Raw genomic sequence first — 17,133 nt, 5'->3', positions numbered from 1 at the left:
GTAGGAAATTTGCTTAACCAGTTTTTCTAAGTAATGTGTTCTAGTTGTTCATTGCCCTCTGGTAAAGAACTGTTCTGAAATTGCCCTTTTTAACTCTAAATCTACATCCTCTTGATCTACTGCCTTGGTTCATCTTAATGTAAATCCTTTTCAAACATTGTCCCAGGATTTTTGATGTGCACCTGAATATAATAGGACATGTTCCCAACTTGAAAAAGGCTATATAAATGCAGTTTGTGTTATTGTAATAGTTTAGTATTAGTAACAATAATAATCCTTGAATTTGATGTAGCACCTTATCACATAGTTGAGACGTCTCAAAGCGCTTCACAGGATATAATGTAAAGTGGATTGACTGTGTATTTTGTGCAGTAATAGCAGTGTGGGCTGACGGGACCTTGGTTTAACATCTCGTCTGAATGACAGCACTTCTAACAAACAAGGCACTCCCTCCCCCAATCCTGCACTGGAGCCTGAGTCCGCTCTATCAGCTGAATGGATTCCAGTGAGAGTTAAGTGGAAGGAAAATTGGTAACAGTGAGCAATAATTGGAATAATTGGAATTGAACTGGCATCATTTCTGTCACGAGCGTGATGCAGTTACTGTTATAATTAGTCCCACCTTGAGAGCAAGCTTTCCACTTAACAGTGGACATAATATATTTCCGCTCCTCCTTGCGTTAGTCGGAGCGAGCTCCCAGCTGTGTTTTCTGCTGGGCTGTTAATAGGAGCATTGGTACAACAGTACATTGTAACACCCTCAATACCCAGGTTAACTCTGGGGCGTAACAGCCCTTAACAATTTCCCATTAAATTCTTTCCTCCCATATATTCAGGAATTGCCTGGTTTCATTGAAAGTTATATAGCTATATATATATATATATTTTTGGTCATTCATGCTTAAGAGTATCCAAATCAGACAGAGAGTTCCATGCATCTCAAGCTACACATGGAAATTCCTGAGATTTGCCCACAGTTAGACATTTGTGTCCAATATTGTGCAGCCCATGTTAGGAAAGTCGTCAACGTGATGAAGGGGATGCAGAGGAGATTTGTTAGGATTATAAAGGGATGAGTGTTTTGGCCTATGAATGGAGACTGAAAGAACTGAGATTATTTTCACCAGAACAAAGAAGGTTGAGGGATGACCTGATAGGGGTCTTTAAGATTACGAGGGGTTTTGGTTAAGTCAAACGGGAGAAATTATTTCCACTGGTCCGTGAGTCAGTAACGAGAGGGCATCGATTTAAAATAGTTAGCAGACGAGGTTAGGAGAATTTTTTTCCACACTCAGAGCGGTTAGGATATGGAATCCCTGCCGGGGACGGTGGTTGAGGCAGAATCCATAACGGCTTTCAAGAGAGAACTAGACAAATATCTTAAAAAGAGTCAGCCTCAGGGGTATGACAAAAGGGCAGGCAAGCTGCAGTTTGTGTAGGGAGGAAATGGGGAGTCTGGCGACGAGTCAGAGGTTGGAATAATCAAACCTGGATATGATGAAGGCATTAATAAGGGTCTAGGCAGGGTGGGAGGGTGTGAGAGGGAATGACAGAGGTGGACGATATTATGGAGGTGCAAAAGAAAGGATTGAGGATTGGGAGAGTGTTCGTCTTCCATTCCAACAATCTACCTCTGGGATTTCCATGTGTAGGTGGGATGCGTGAAATTCTCAGCTTGGTTTGGATACTCTTAAGCACGGTGATGGGTTTCTGCATGTGTCAGACACCCGACTGATACACCTACTCTGTGAGGTGAAGTGAGTATCTGTTCGTTAAATGATTTTGTCTTAAAATTTAAGATCATCCAGAATGTGGAAATTCCAGGCAACATTGCTAATTTAACTTTGAACACGTTAAAGATCCAGGAAAGAGACTTTTCAGTCAAGTGACCTTGCCTGAACTGCTTAAGCTCCTGGAGGCAAAAATCAAACATGCCATCCACTGCCAGACACCGCCACTGCCAATGTGGCTTTGAGGGGAAAGGAGCCAAAGTATCTGCAGGCGATGTCATTCATTGACATCCTGTCAAGTGACTGCATCATCACCACTTCTCTCATGCTATCAGCTGTTGTTTGCGGGCATGAATTGCAGATCTGCACATTGTTAATGACACCTGTCTCCAATGCTAACTGCTGCTGGATCATCAGTCAGTCGGCTCACAGATCTCTTCTTTTCATAATGCTGCATCCTTAACCCGCTGCCCTGGCTACTCATGAGTCTTCAGGTCACCCCTGAAGACCTTCCGATTCAACCGTGCCTACGGTCACCCACCTCTCCCCCCCCCGGTTTGGGGTCATTCTCCGCCACTGACAAGCGCTCTCCGACGCTATCCTGCGTGAGGGGGTGCTATATAAATGCAAGTTGCTTTTGTTGTTTACTTAGCAATAAGTAAGGAGCATGGTTGTCAGCCAAGTAGCAGATTGCTTTACGGGGGTAACAATCCCTCCAAAAAAAACAAAACAAAAATAATAACAATAATTTTCACTCGATCCCCGACTATTTGTGGGACGTAGCTCTACGCAATTGACTGCCACATTTTGCCCACAAAATACTGTCAATCCGCTTTGCAAGATATTCTGCGAAGCACTTTGCAACATCTCAACGATGCGATAAGGCGCTGTGTCAAATGCAAGGATTATTATCAGTAGGAGTAGTGAATGCGTCCTACCGCCTCTCTGGCAATGCATACTCTTAACTTCAGTGTGATCTGTTAGAAGCAGCCTCTGAGATCCCTTGTTGAACATTGTTTAGTTTCTACCTTTGCATTTCCTTTGTAGCATTTGACATTTATTTGCTTACAAAACGTAGAGTGGAAAAATCCTACTTGTCCATTCAGTCATAGTCAGTCCACTAGCGGAGTTTGTCCATTCATTATTCTTCATCCCTCTCTCCTGTGGCATTGTCAGTCTGTGCCACTGTAAGGAGAGGAGCGGGAAATATATTGTTTTCAAAAAAAGGTGAATCAGGAGAACATGGTGAGTGTGATAGCTTATGTCAGCAGCAACACAGACAGATGAATGTTAGGACAATATAAATCATAGAGAATCATAGTGCATGTTCAAGCAAGTGGCATTGACACCCCATAAAGCAGTGGCTGGAATCCTGGAAATCCGCACACACTGGCTGCACTTGCAAAATGAAATATCTGAAGGGCAGTAAAAATGCTTCTAGGTTTCAGAACATTGAGTCATAAAGAGCAGCAAGCGATTGTGACGTCTGCATTCAAACAAGGGTCAAAGCACTGCTTGGGTAGTATCCCGAGGCAGCTAAAGGGGTGTGTGGAGCTTCTCCATATCCCCCACCCGGCCAGCTCCACCATCGGCTGTCTGGCCTTCAGCCTCTCTGTCCCCACCCTTTGGAACTCAGCCACACAGTCTCCTCACCTCGCCCGCCCTCCCTTTGCCTCCTTCAAGGGATGTCTCAAGACTCTCCTCTTCGAACGTACCTTGGGTCATCCTCCTACCCCTACCCTCCCTGTCCTCCACTCCTCCTGATCCCTAACCCAACCCCCAGCTTAGGTCCAAATTGCTGACTGTCTAGCACCTTGGCACGTGCTGCCGATGTGATGGGCACTATACAAATTTGTTGTTCTTGTAGAATGATGTCTCGGACTTCTTCACAGTGGTGTGGTTGGATGCAGAGGAGGGGAGAAGGAGGGAGAGCGGGAGGGAGGTAAGTATCTGAGGTCTAGAGATAGAATAGAGGTTAGTGACTGAAAGTTTGGCCACGAAGTGGGGGTGGGGGGTGCAAGTTCAAGCAAGAGGACAGTGTTTGTTGAGTGGAGGAGCGAGCAGGGGAGTTGGGTATCAGCAGATCAGAGAGGTAGGAAAGTGCAAGGAAGTGGAGGGAGACTGAGCTCAATCTACTGGAAGACAGGGAGTCAGTGGAGCTTGGCAAGGATTGGTGTAATGGAGTTTAGTGAGAGTGAAGATGGAGACAATGGAGTTTTGTACTAGTTGGACCTTTTTTGGGTGGGGGGATTGTCAGCAGAAGGCAACTCATTTTAACATTTCATCCGAAGGACGGCAGCTCCACAACGCACCACTGGACTGAAGTGGAACGTCAGTCTAGACTGTGTGAGTTCAGGGTCCCGACATGGGGCTTGAACCCACAACTGTCTGGCTCCGAGACGAGCACGCTCCCAACTGAGCCAGGCTGACACACAAGCGCACACACAAATGAGATGGAAAGAGTTTCGGCCAATAATGTTACGCGGGGAGGGTGATGTGTGCACTGGAGAAGACAGTGAGAAATAATGCTCACACGAGCATTAATATATCAGGACATATCTGATCAGTTGCCAACGTCTCACAATGCTGTTTTGTCAGACGTTATTTGCTACTACTTTAACTTTGAGATGCCCTCCGATTGCTGAAACCAAATGTGCTGAGCAGTTTACAACAGAACGAATGCAAGGTGGCTCCTTGGCTGTATTGCCGAATGCCTCATTAAGTTTTATTCAGATGCATAATTTTCAAAGCTCGGTTTTTGCTTATGACACACAATCAGCGATTCTGCTCCAGATAAAACTGCTCAAGTTGCAGCTAACTCACCCTTCAGTGCACATCGCCTGAAAACTCCCGAGATACAAATCAGCCACACGTTCATCTGAGATGCAACACCCCTCAATATTGGCTGCTGTGCCGTCAGTAACACTGTCGATACATCAGACTGCTAACAGCACAGACCTTGGACTTCAGAGACACTTAAATTGTTGGTAAAGTGGTTGATAAGCACTTCAAGTGGTTCCCATGCAGGATGTTCAGATTGAACTGTAATTGGGTAAACATTAAATGTTCTCCCACCATCATCCCCCTCTGCATTGGGATTCCAGAGGATCCAGATTGCAGGACTGTTCTGTATGTGTGGCACACAGATCTTCAAAAAAGTGGTATTTCTGTTGTTCTTTGCCAATGACATCATTTGCTCGGGTGAAGCATTTAGAATAATATATATATATACTCATCCTTGCATTTGATATGGTGCCTTAACACGTCCCTGAGACATCTCAAAGCATTTCACAGAATATATTGCAAAGTGGATTCAGTGTGGAATTCACTGTGTATTTTGTGGGCAAAACATGGCAGCCAATTGCTAACAGCAATGTCCCACAGTCGTGCATTGAATGATCCAATTGAAAAATTTTTTTTGAGGGATTATTATACCTGGGAAGTGATGAACCAATCAAACAGGGTTCATTCTTATTGCTAGGTATGAAGTAAGGAAATTTGCCTAAGGTGTCATCCTGCCCGGGAATTGAACACAGGTCCTCTCGCTTTCGAAGGGAACCACTGACCACTACGCTACTGATTCCACACTACGCTATGCGACTAACCAGAGATGATTTCTGTGGCCTGAAAGAAGCAGTCAATTTGAAGATTATTGAAAGAATAGTTATGTAGTTTAACAAAAGCAGATTAACTAGCATGTCCACAGCAGAGAGAGAGAGAGAGAGCAAGGAAGAAAGGAGGGGAGAATTTGGTGAGAAAGGACTGTCTCCTTTCAGTGCAACAAATTAAACCATTCAGTCGGCCGTTCTCTAAATTGCTGAAGCAACAAACAGTCTGAAACTCTATTACACACCCGTTCCCTATCACCGGATGCTACGCATTAAAATTCACTCTCAAAATAGACCCTGCGAAACATTTGGACAGTTGGTCACAGTCGATCACGCCACCCTCCTCCACCGCCTTTCCTCTGTCATCCACCTCAGTGGGACCTCAGTCGCCTGGTTCGAGTCCTACCTCACAAACCGCCAGCAGTACATCTGCACAAACGGCTTCTCCTCCCGCTCTCACCCGGTTACCTGCGGGTACCCCAAAGATCCATCCTTGGCCCACTCCTCTTTCTGATCTACATGCTCCCTCTTGAGGATGTCATCAGCAGACATGGGGTACACTTCCACATGTATGCGGACGACACCCAACTCTATTTTTCCACCTCACTTTACGACCCCCAGTCCCCTGATATTCTGTCAGCTGCCTGTCAGACCTCAGGAGCTGGATGAGCTCAAATTTCCTTCAGCTGAACGTTAACAAGAAGGAAGCCATAGTCTTTGGCTCTCGTCAACGTTAAAATCACATGGTTCTCACCTCCTCCACCTACCCGATCTCCCCCTAAAACTCTCCGAACCCATACGCAACCTAGGCATCAGGTTCGAACCCCAATTATCCTTCTTCGCTCACATTGGGTCCCTCAGCAGCACCGCATTCTTCCACCTCCGTCACATCGCTCGTCTCCGCGAATACCTCTCCCCAAAAGCCGCTGAAACCCTGGTCCCTACCTTTGTCACCTCTCGGCTGGACTATTCAAATGCCCTCCTCACCGGCCTCCCATCCACTACCATCCATAGAATCCAGATTATACAAAACTCTGCCGCCGGCATTCTTACCCGCACCAAACTCCGCTCCCCGATCACCCCAGTCCTTGCCAGACTGCACTGGCTGCCTATCCCAGAGAGGATCGATTTCAAGATCCTCACCCTTGTCTTCAAATCCCTCCACTCCTCTGCACCCCCCTACCTCTCTGACCTCCTTTCTCCTCAAAACCTTTGTTCCTCCGGATCTGGCCTCCTCCTCGTCCCCCGAATCCTCTGCTCCACCTTCAGTGGCCGTGCCTTCAGCCACTATGCCCCGAGGCTCTGGAACTCCCTCACTCCCTTCGCCTCTCTTCCCACTTTCAGGTCTTGGCTGAAGATCTTTCTTTTCGACCGCGCCTTTGGTCACCTTCCCCCCCTCCCCCTGGCTCGGCCCCGGGATCCATTACTGTGTAGCGCTCTGAGACACCGTCCGGTGTGGAGGGCGCTATATAAATCCAAGTTGTTGTTGTTGTTGGTCAGTGGCTGGTAGTTTAAACTGAATAATACCACAAGCCATCTGCCTTCTTGAATTTTAGCACCTTGGGACGTCCTCCCAACATGAAAGGCGCAATATAAATAAAATCTGTTGTTGTTGATTAGGACTATATCTTCTTCCATCTTTCATACTAACAAGACGACAATGTCTGTCTGCGCTTCAAGAAGGATCTTAATAACTGATTGATGTAGAGACATGATTTATACCTCATCAGAAAGGTCTTGCATCCTGCAGTGACAAAGGCATATTTGTTTTCGGGTTTCTCTTGCAATTCCTGAGTTATTTTCAGTTTCGCGTTTTTCGCTGCTGTTACACCTGATGGCCGTCGAATCGAAGTGGTGCTGTGGCATCGTGTGTCACGGAGCACGTACGTATGCAAAAATACTGCAGTCACACCTGGTGGCCACCTTGGCTGACCATGGTGTCATTGCATTGTGCGTCACAGAGCGCTCACATGGCCAAGCGGCGGGAACAAAATAGCAGCACCAACAACATGACATGCGTACGGCGCCTTTCACATCGGGAGGATGTCCCGAGGCGCTGGACGATCAGTGTTTGGGACCCGAGCTGGGGGTCAGGATCAGGGAGGGTGGAGAGCAAGGGGGAAGGAGGGTGACCGAAGGCACGGTCGAAGAGAAGGGTTTGAGACAGGTCTTGAAGGACGTAAGGGAAGGTGCAAGGCTGAGGGACTGCGGGATGGAGTTCCAGAGGGTGGAGCAGAGCGGCAGAAAGCCCATCTACCAATAGTGGGGCGAGCGAGGTGGGAGACTTGAAGCAGGCAGGAGCCCGCCGAGCAAAGGGATAATAATAATAATCCTTATATTTGATAGGGCGTCTTATCACGTTGTTGAGACGTCTCAAGGTGCTTCACAGAATATACTGTAAAGTGGATTGACTGTATTTTGTGGGCAAAATGCCACGTTAGTGTCTCAAAGCACATTGGTATGATTTTTAACCAAGTATATAGCACATTTATAGCACATTTGTTGCAAAACAAAGTCACTTCCCCCCACCCCCTTATCCCCCAACAAATGTTTCTCTAGCAGAAAAGCTACTATGCTAACAGTGCAACCCTGTTATTATAGCACCACTTCATGTGCAATGCCATTTGTGATGGCTGACAAGCGGAAAGTTAATATAGCACAAATTGACAATTCGTGTTTTGGGATTTAACTTAATTTAGTCTTTGAGCCGACCACAAGCCTCCAGCTTCCAAAAGCATGTGCTCTTCAATAAAGTATGATCCATCCATTTATTTCCAGCCGTGATCTGTATTTGTTTCGCTGTACGTGCGAGAATCCATTCGCTTCCTATTAGTTTTCACCTGAGTCGATTTTTCCCTTCCTGCCTCGTAACACGCTTGTTTCACCGTGGAATTCTACAAGACAATAATAATAATCCTTGCATTTGACATAGCGACTTATCACGTGTTCGACACATCTCAAAGCGCTTATGTACTGCATATAAGGCTATTCAGCCCTTCCTGCAGGTACCAGCTTTAGCTCCCTCACAAGGAGCACTCAAATCCCATTCCCCTCTTCTGTTCCTTGAGCCCTTTTAAGATTAATTTCCTCAGATATTTAACCAATTCTCTTTTAAATGCTATTAATGATTCAGATTCAATAGCCATTTATTATTATTACTACTATCACTGCTTGTACGAACTAACAATTATAATATAATAATAATCCTTGCATTTGATATAATGCCTTATTGTGTCGTCAACGTGTCGCAGACTGTAGTGACTGTGTACTTTTTTTCTAGGCGATTTTACACACAGCAAAGTCCCACAAACAGCCATGAAGCGAATGACAAATTTCATCTGGGTGGTTGTACACAACTTTGAGAAATCTCAATAAAGTGATAAGGCATTATATCGAAAGCAAGGGTCATTATTATTATTTCTTTGCTCAAAGAGTAATTAACGACAAGAAAAGGGTTTCCAGGCTGGTGGTAGGGTAGGGCTTAAAACTTGGACACTAGACTCATTTAAGAAACAGTTTGACATTTTAATGGGAGGGTTATAAGGTGGGCATTCTTGACTGATGAGGTCAAATCATCATCCAAACCTCTGATGTGATCATGTGAAGCTGCTTCGAACCTTGGACTATTTGTAGAGTTTTGTAGAGAATTGGTTAGAGCACTTGCCTCACAAGCGAGAGGACCCAGGTTTGATTCCTGGGTAGGGCGAAACCTTAGGCAAATTTCTTTACTCCACACGCCTCTGTTTGCCTAGCGGTAAGTAGGAACCCGGTTGTTAGTTGGGGGTAATAAACCCTTCAAAAAAATATATATTTAAAATAATCACTCAATCCATGATTGTTTGTGGGACACTGCTGGGTGCAATTAGCTGACAGGATCCACCCCAAATATATCCACTGAATCCACTTTACAGTATATTCTATGAAGCGCTTTGAGATGCCTCAATGATGTGTTAAGGCACTATACCAAATGCAAGAATTATTATTATTATTATTGGAGTTTGCCGCAATTCTGTTCGATCGTAAATTTTGCGATTAAAATAAAATGGTCTTAACAGGCTAAGACTGGGTGGAATTTAATGCCCCGCGCGTTTGGTGACAGGATAACAAATGCACATCAATCAAGACAGCGTGATCTTTTTATCTTTTACACGGAGAGAGGTGACATTTCACATGGGTTATTTGAAACATTGCTTCAAATCAATGAATAAAATTGTTGATTCAGTATTCTTCCAGCAGGATAACAGACCAAAGCCCAGTCACAGAGGGAGATTTGATTGTGGTATTGTTCAATGTCATTCAATAGGCAAGGCTTTTTGACGGATGCCTCTTCGGAGGCCAGAAATCATCATTATTTTCAGTATCTTTAAGACTTACCTTTCAATAATTACACTTTGGATGGGATAAAGTTAAACAGTCAAACTGAGCTTCTCTCTGCCTGTTCAGGTGGATGTTAAAGATCCCTTGGCACTGCTTAAAAAGAGCAGGTAGTTTCTCCTGGTGTTCTGGCTAACAACCCCCCTCCAGAGTAAATTGGTCATTCACTTCATGGCTGTTTGTGAGACAATGCTGTGCACAATTGGCTGCCCTGTTTCGCCCACAAAATGCACTCAATCCACTTTACAGGGTATCCTGTGAAGCACTTTGAGATGTCTCAACAATGTGATAAGGTGCTATATCAAATGCAAGGATTATTATTAGAGTTTGCCACAATTCTGCGCGATCAAGAAATTGGGCTGTTTTGGAGACGTTGCTGTGCGCATTATTGACTACTAATAATCTTGCATTTGATACAGCGCCTTATCACATCTTCAAGACATCTCAAAGCGCTTCACAGAATATACTGTAAAGGGAATTGACTATATTTTGTGGGCCAAACGCGGCAGCCAATTGCGCACAACAGTGTCCCACAAACAGTTGTGAATTGAGCGACCAAATTATTTTTATTTATTTTGAAGGAATTATTCTCCCCGGAAAATTGATCTACTAATCGACTAACAACCGGGTTCCTACTTACTGCGAGGTAAACAGAGGCGTGTGAAGTAAGGAAACTTGTCCAACCTTTCGCCCTGCCAGGAATTGAACCCAGGTCCCTTCGCTTGCGAGGCGAGTGCTCTAACCACCGAGCTACAGAACTCCACAATAATCCCTGCATCTGATACAGTGCTTTTCACGTCAGGAGGATGTCTTTTCACAGTATACACAGGATACATATGTAAAGTGCAATAACTGTGTATTTTGTAGGCAAATGCATCAGCTAATACGTGCCTACAAAATATACTCTTACTGTGCTTCACAGAAAAATGTTTTGAGGTGTTTCAACGTGATAAGGTGGTGTAACAGATGCAAGAATTTATTATTAATATTATTATTGTTGTTATAAACTCATAGTTAGGGGAGAGAGACATTCATTGTGAAAGACGTTGAAGGCCCTTTTCTAGGAACAGAATTAAAACATTGAAAGTTGAACCTCAAATTGATTAATAATATTGATGGGAGCTTTCTGGAAGATTTAGTGGACCTCGGGGGACTGATAAAGCATTTGATGTTGTCTAAAGCATTGCAGTGGGTAAAATTGATTGAATGTTCTTCAAAAAAAACTACGAGTAAAGACAGTGTGATTTATTGATGCTATATAGATTAATTTGAAGCCACATTACACTGTAATATTCAGTCGTACTGTTGATTTGTGAGCTCTCTCAATATAGTCGGGGAGTATTGTGAAGTGGATTTTTCATGCTTTTTGAGTTATGGAACTATCGCGGCTTTTATTTAAGATTTGTGTTGGGAAAGATCAAGACGTGAGACGTTTAAGAGGCTTAAAATAACCCTTGGAGTGTGGTGGTTGTCAGGAATCTCAGTTGCACGTTGCTTTAGTCATATATATATATATATATATATATATAAAAAAGCTCTGGAGTTTTAGATGGTATATAAACCTGTCCGCTCCCTCCGCTCAGTGAGCTCCAGCCTGCTCCTTGTCCCCCATCATCAGTTGGCGGACCTTTAGTCTCTCTGTCCCCACCCTTTGGAACTCCATCCCACAGTCCCCTTGCCTCGCTCCCTCCCTTGCCTCCTTCAAGGCCCGTCTCAAGAGCCTCCTCTGCGACAGCACCTTCGGTCACCCTCCTACCCCCACCCTCCCTGCCCTCCACCCCTCCAGATCCCAATCCCCAGCTCGGGTCCAAATGTAATTTGTGGATGTTGTTGTTGTTACACTTTGTCGTGCTGAGACGTCTAAAGATGCTTCACAGTTTTTTACCGTGAAATGTAAACTGGGACACCGCCTGGCCTGGAAGTCGTTATATAAATGCAAGTTGTTGTTGATGTTTATTTGTAGGCAAATAAAGTAAAATGCATGTTTTAGTGATAAACAAAAGCATTTGAATTTTAGTAATAATATTAATAATAATAATAATAACTTAGGTCAAACCTGTTAAAGCAACCACCTTTATTCAGCAACAACCTGCTGTCAGCAACCTCCCTGGAAAAGTCATCACCAATTTTCCGTATTAAACCACCTTTATTCAGCAACCACCTGTCTTTCACATTCAGGGGCCATTGTTTCTTTAGTCCCTATCGGCCGCATTCGATATGGTCGACAACCCTATCCTCCTTCACCGCTTGTCCTCCCACCTCAACCTTCAAGGCCCTGTCCTTGAGTGGTTTAGGTCGTACCTCTCCCACCGTCTTCACTATGTTTCCACGAATGGTTTTTCCTCCAGTCCCTGCACTGTCTCGTGCGGTGTCCCTCAGGCCTCTGTCCTCGGTCCCCTCCTCTTCACACTCTATATGCTCCCCTTGGTGACATCGTCCGCAGACATTGGTTAACTTCCACATGTATGCGGATGACACCCAACTCTACCTTTCCTCCTCTACCCTCAACTCCACGACCACCGATGTCCTGACAGCTGTCTGTCCGACATCGAGTCCTGGACGAGAGACAACTTTCTTCAGCTCAACGTGCGTAACTGAGGCCCTCCTGATTGGCTCACATCAGCGCCTCCGCACCTCAGGCGCTGACAGCATCAGCATCCAAGGCTGCACTCTCCACCTCTCAACGCCAGTCAGGAACCTCGGCGTTTTGTTCGACCCTGAGCTGTCCTTTCTTCCTCATATCCGCACCACAACTGGCACTGCCTTCCATCACCTCCGGAACATCGCCAGACTACGGCACTACCTCACCCCTCACGCTGCTGAAACTCTGGTCCACGCCTTTATCACCTCAAGGCTGGACTATGGGAACTCTCTCCTCGCCGGCCTTCCCGGCACCTCCCTCCACAAGCTGCAGGTCATTCAGAACTCTGCAGCTCGTGTACTGTCCCGCACCAGGCCTTGCGACCACATCACTCCCACCCTCGCTCGCCTCCACTGGCTCCCCATCCCCCAGAGGATCGAATTCAAGATCCTCATCTTCACCCACAAGGCCATTCACAGACTTGCTCCCTCATACCTCTCCGACCTACTATCCCCCTACCTACCTGCCCGTACCCTCCGTTCCTCTGGCTCCGGTCTGCTCTACATCCCCCGCCCCAACCGCCCTACCATTGGTAGCCGGGCCTTCAGCCTCTCAGCCCCTCGGCTCTGCAACTCCATCCTTCAGTGCCTTCGCCACCTCCTCCCTTTCCTCCTTCAAGGCCAGTCTCAAGACCTTTCTCTTCGACCGTGCCTTCAGCTCCCCTCTCGACTCTCTACCCCGCTCCTCGCTCCCTCCCTTCCCTCCCCTCACCCTGACCATTTCCCCCCTGCTCGGGTCCCGACCCAACTGTCCAGCGCCTTGGGATGTCCTCCCGACGTGAAAGGCGCTCTATAAATGAAATCTTGTTGTTGTTGTACCGACATCCTTTTCCGAGGCCAGTTCTAAGTGAAGTTAAGTGTATTTCCGGTAACACTTGACGAATTCCACGAGCCCTGCTATACTCCTAGGTTGATTACTAATGCTGCCCTCAACCCATGTGCTGCCCACAGCTTCACTCCTGTAGCGTATTGGTTAGAGCACTAGCCTCGCGAGCGAGAGGACTGGGATTCGATTCCTGAGTGAGGTGAAACTTTAGGCGTTTCCTTACTCCACACGCCTCTGTTTACCTAACAGTAAGGAGGAACCCAGTTATTAATCGATTGGGGGATCACTTTCCGGGGGTGATAATCCCTCCTCCCACACACAAAACACAAACAAAATTTGGTTGGTAAATCCACGACTGTCTGTGGGACACTGCTGTACGCAGTTGGCTGTGGCGTTTCGACCACAAAGTACACAGTCATTCCACTTTACAGTGAAGTGCTTGGAGACGTCTCAATGACGCGAAAGGTGCTATATGAAATGCAATGATTATTTTATCGTTGAGGGTGTTGAGATCGGAAGAGGCCATTTTTTTTTCTTTAAGGGTGGTCGGGGCGGGCGCCTTCTGTCAAAGAGCAGAGATGGAACTGTTTGCTCAGCTTTGGTTTCTAAGGCTTGAGGCTAAGCAGGTCTGACCTTTAACAAATTGAATGGTTCCCTTCAGGTCATGGTGCTGTGCTGAATGCCGATGGTGATGTTGAGCTTGATGCAATCATTATGGACGGTAAAACACTGGCTGCTGGAGCAATCTGCTGTGTTAAGAACGTTTCTAATCCTGTGACACTTGCTCGTTCAGTCATGGAAAAGGTACAAGCTTTCTCTCGTTTTTCTTTATTGTGAATGACTCGTCCGTTCTGGTGGAGGGGAAAGGGGAGCGATACAGACAAACCTCGGACAATTGCGTTTTGGTTAGCTACTAACAGATGTCTCGGTAAATTGCGGAGATTTATTTGTAGCTAACAAGGAGCATGTCAGGATTTGTTCCGTGTCTGAATTAAAAGTTCCCTGAATAATGGGATTTCCAGGAACCTGCAACCTCTGATCTCTGCGTTCCTGCAATAAAAGGTTTGATCACATCTTTTTAACTTGACATTTCTCCTGAAATGTTGGCCCGGCTCAACTGGTGGCTCTCTCACATCTGACAGTCAGAAGGTTGTGGGTTCAAGCCCTACATTGGCACATGGACATCACAGTCTAGGCTGGCAGTCCAGTGCTGTACTGAATGGTGTGTCGCATTGTTGGAGGTGCCGTCCTTCAGATGAGACGATAAAACCAGGTCCCGTCTGCCTTTTCAGGTGGGTGTAAGAGATCTCACGGCACTATTCAAATTGAGAAGTGAGTTTTCTTCTGGTATCCCAGGTAAAAATCATCATTCCCTTCATGGCTGTTTGTGGAACATTGTTACGTGCAAGTTGGCTGCTGCATCTGCCTACAAAATGCTAATTCACTACAGGCGTTATATTAAATGCAAATATTATTATGTCTGCTGTTATTTCTATTAGAAACATGAGGAAAAAGAAACGGGAGGAGGACATTCAGCCCATCAAACCTCTTCTGCTAGTTAATTAGATCATGGCGGAACTTTTAACTCCATTTTCTTGCCTTTTCTCCATTTCCTCCTCAACACTCTCACTTCCCAAGAACAGGAAACTCCTAATAACTCATCATCCCAAGGAAAAAGGGCTCAGTGACCGGTTATCCAAAGTGGCAAATTAGGCATAGGTCCTCCGGAACCACAAGGGGGCATTGTGACGTGCCACCTTCACGGCACGTCTCAAGACCCTCCTCTTCGACCACGCCTTCGACCACCCTCCTACCCCTATTCTCCCTACCCTCTCACCCTCCTGATCCTAACCTCCTGCTTGGGTCGAAATCCCTGACTGTCCTCCCGACGTGAAAGACACCATACAAATGTAATGTGTTGTTGTTGTGAACATGTGCTGAATATACCAATACACACTGCACCTGCATATAGAGCGAGCACCTGTCATTGTGGCGGAGTGGCCCTGGCCTGCTTTATTTGTTAAAACTTGTTTAAGTAAAGTAAAAGTATATGTATAGGACGTGTCTATAGACGCGCTTATTTTCTGTTTCCTGTCGCTTATTTCCGTTACTGTATTTAATACTGGATTTCTTGGGAGATATGCTGTCGTGTATGAAATAACAAGGTACTGTACTTCCAAGTGAGATGTGAAAGCCGATGTTCGCTGCGGGTCACGGCAAATTATCCGATCGATTTTACATTAAGTGTAAATACAAGAATTTCTAGAAAGTGATGAATTTTGTGTTAAGCGGGGTGAAGACATGTAAAGCAGAGTCCCTTGTGAATATTTTGCATGTTAGACAAGTTAAGCCAGGATCAACTTATGAGGAGTTCACTGTATCTATCCATCTCCGTTTGAAACATCGTAATTGAGCGAGGGCCTTCTGGGACAGTGTGCGTAACATGTAATTCCTGATGTCTGTGCCGGGAGATTTCTGCGTGTGTCAGGATTTGTGTCTCGAATGCCTCAAATTCGAGGTGTTAAAAAATTGCTGTAAAAGCATAAATGGCATAAATGTCAGCAAAGGCACCTCAAGACATAAAATGTGTCGCACAGGAAACCTCGGAACAGAAGTCTCATATTTGGAGTGACGTTATATATAACGTATATTATATATATATATATCTACTACCAACTGAGCCAGGCTGACAACCTGGTTAAAGTACCTAGTGCCAAAGGGAAGAGCAAACCTGACTTCATCCGAGCATTGTTGTTGTTGTTGTTGCTCCGAGCAATGTGTGAGTCAAGAGGTTGGGTGTTTTTTGGAGTCAATTATATAAAAACTGAAATTATGTTCAGAAGGGGTGAGCTCAGTGGGTTTGGGGGGGTGGTTGGTGGAGTGGTGAACAAGCGTGTGATAGAAGAATTCTTCTATTGGGTGAGTGGTGGTGGTGGTGGCGACTAAATTAAATAATCCTTGCATTTGTGTTTGATACAGCGCCTTATCACATCGTTGAGACATCTCAAAGCACTTCACAGGATATACTGTAAAGTGAGTTGACTGTGTATTTTGTGGGCGAAACGTGGCAGCCAATTGAGCACAGCAGCGTCCCACAAACAGTGGTGGATGGATATAAAACATTAAAGCCTCACTTTGTTTCCGATTTGTCTTCGCGAAGTTCAGGTGAAACACACCTGTGGCCTTGGTCGGAAAGAAATGAGAAGAGAAAATTCGGGTTGGAAAGCCGTTGTGTGAGAACGTCATTTAAATTTTCAAACTCGCACTCACTGCACGTTGAAATGTGGTTAAATTAATTTCACAGTTCTGCGATCAAATGTGCTTGCTTTTAATTTACTTTGTTCCTCTTGAATGTGAAACTGTTCCGAAATGTGGAGAAAATAAATTGAGTAATAAAGATGCTATATGAGGGGAGTCTGATAGTGTTGGCAGTGAAGACAAGTGCCACTTCCGTTGCCTTTGTGTTCCTTGATCTGCTTTTACTGCTGCCTTTCACAAGCTTCCAGCTGCTGTTGCCCTCTTCTGAATATATCTGGAAAAGGCACTAAATCATTCTGATTCTGACAATTATAATTCCTGCCTTTGATACAGTCTACAGTGCCAAAAAGTCTCTTCTCTACTCATTTCCTTTCGGCCAATGCCAGAGTCCCGTTTCACCCGACCTTTTGCAAAGTAGAGTCCCGTAGTGTGCTGGTTAGCGCACTCGCCTCACAAGCGAGAGGATCCAGGTTTGATTCCTGGGCAGGGCAAAACCTTAGGCAAGTTTCCTTACTTTACACACCTCTTTACCTAGCAGTAAGAAGGAACCTGGTTGTTGGTTGGTGAATGGCTTTCTGGGGGTAATAATCCTTCCAAAGAAAATGGCAGAACAGGCTCGAGGGGCTGAATGGCCTACTCCTGTTCCTATATTCCTAATGGGGGAAATCCAAGTTACAGGTTTGCTTTGATTCTGCAC

General features: G+C 45.5%; 1 protein-coding gene across 2 annotated transcripts in view; it reads left to right on the top strand.

The window, feature by feature from the left end:
* si:dkey-103j14.5 (isoaspartyl peptidase/L-asparaginase) overlaps positions 1–17,133 on the top strand; it is a 122,139-nt gene that overhangs the window by 18,086 nt on the left and 86,920 nt on the right. For both annotated transcript variants that reach the window (XM_042333482.1, XM_042333481.1), the window contains exon 3: positions 13,840–13,982. In XM_042333482.1, the coding sequence (XP_042189416.1) occupies positions 13,840–13,982 (143 nt within the window). The remainder of the gene's footprint in view (positions 1–13,839; positions 13,983–17,133) is intronic.

The sequence above is a fragment of the Callorhinchus milii genome, unplaced genomic scaffold (assembly GCF_018977255.1).
Source record: "Callorhinchus milii isolate IMCB2004 unplaced genomic scaffold, IMCB_Cmil_1.0 Scaffold3, whole genome shotgun sequence".
Lineage (NCBI taxonomy): Eukaryota > Metazoa > Chordata > Chondrichthyes > Chimaeriformes > Callorhinchidae > Callorhinchus > Callorhinchus milii.
This window is presented reverse-complemented; position numbering and strand designations above follow the sequence as displayed.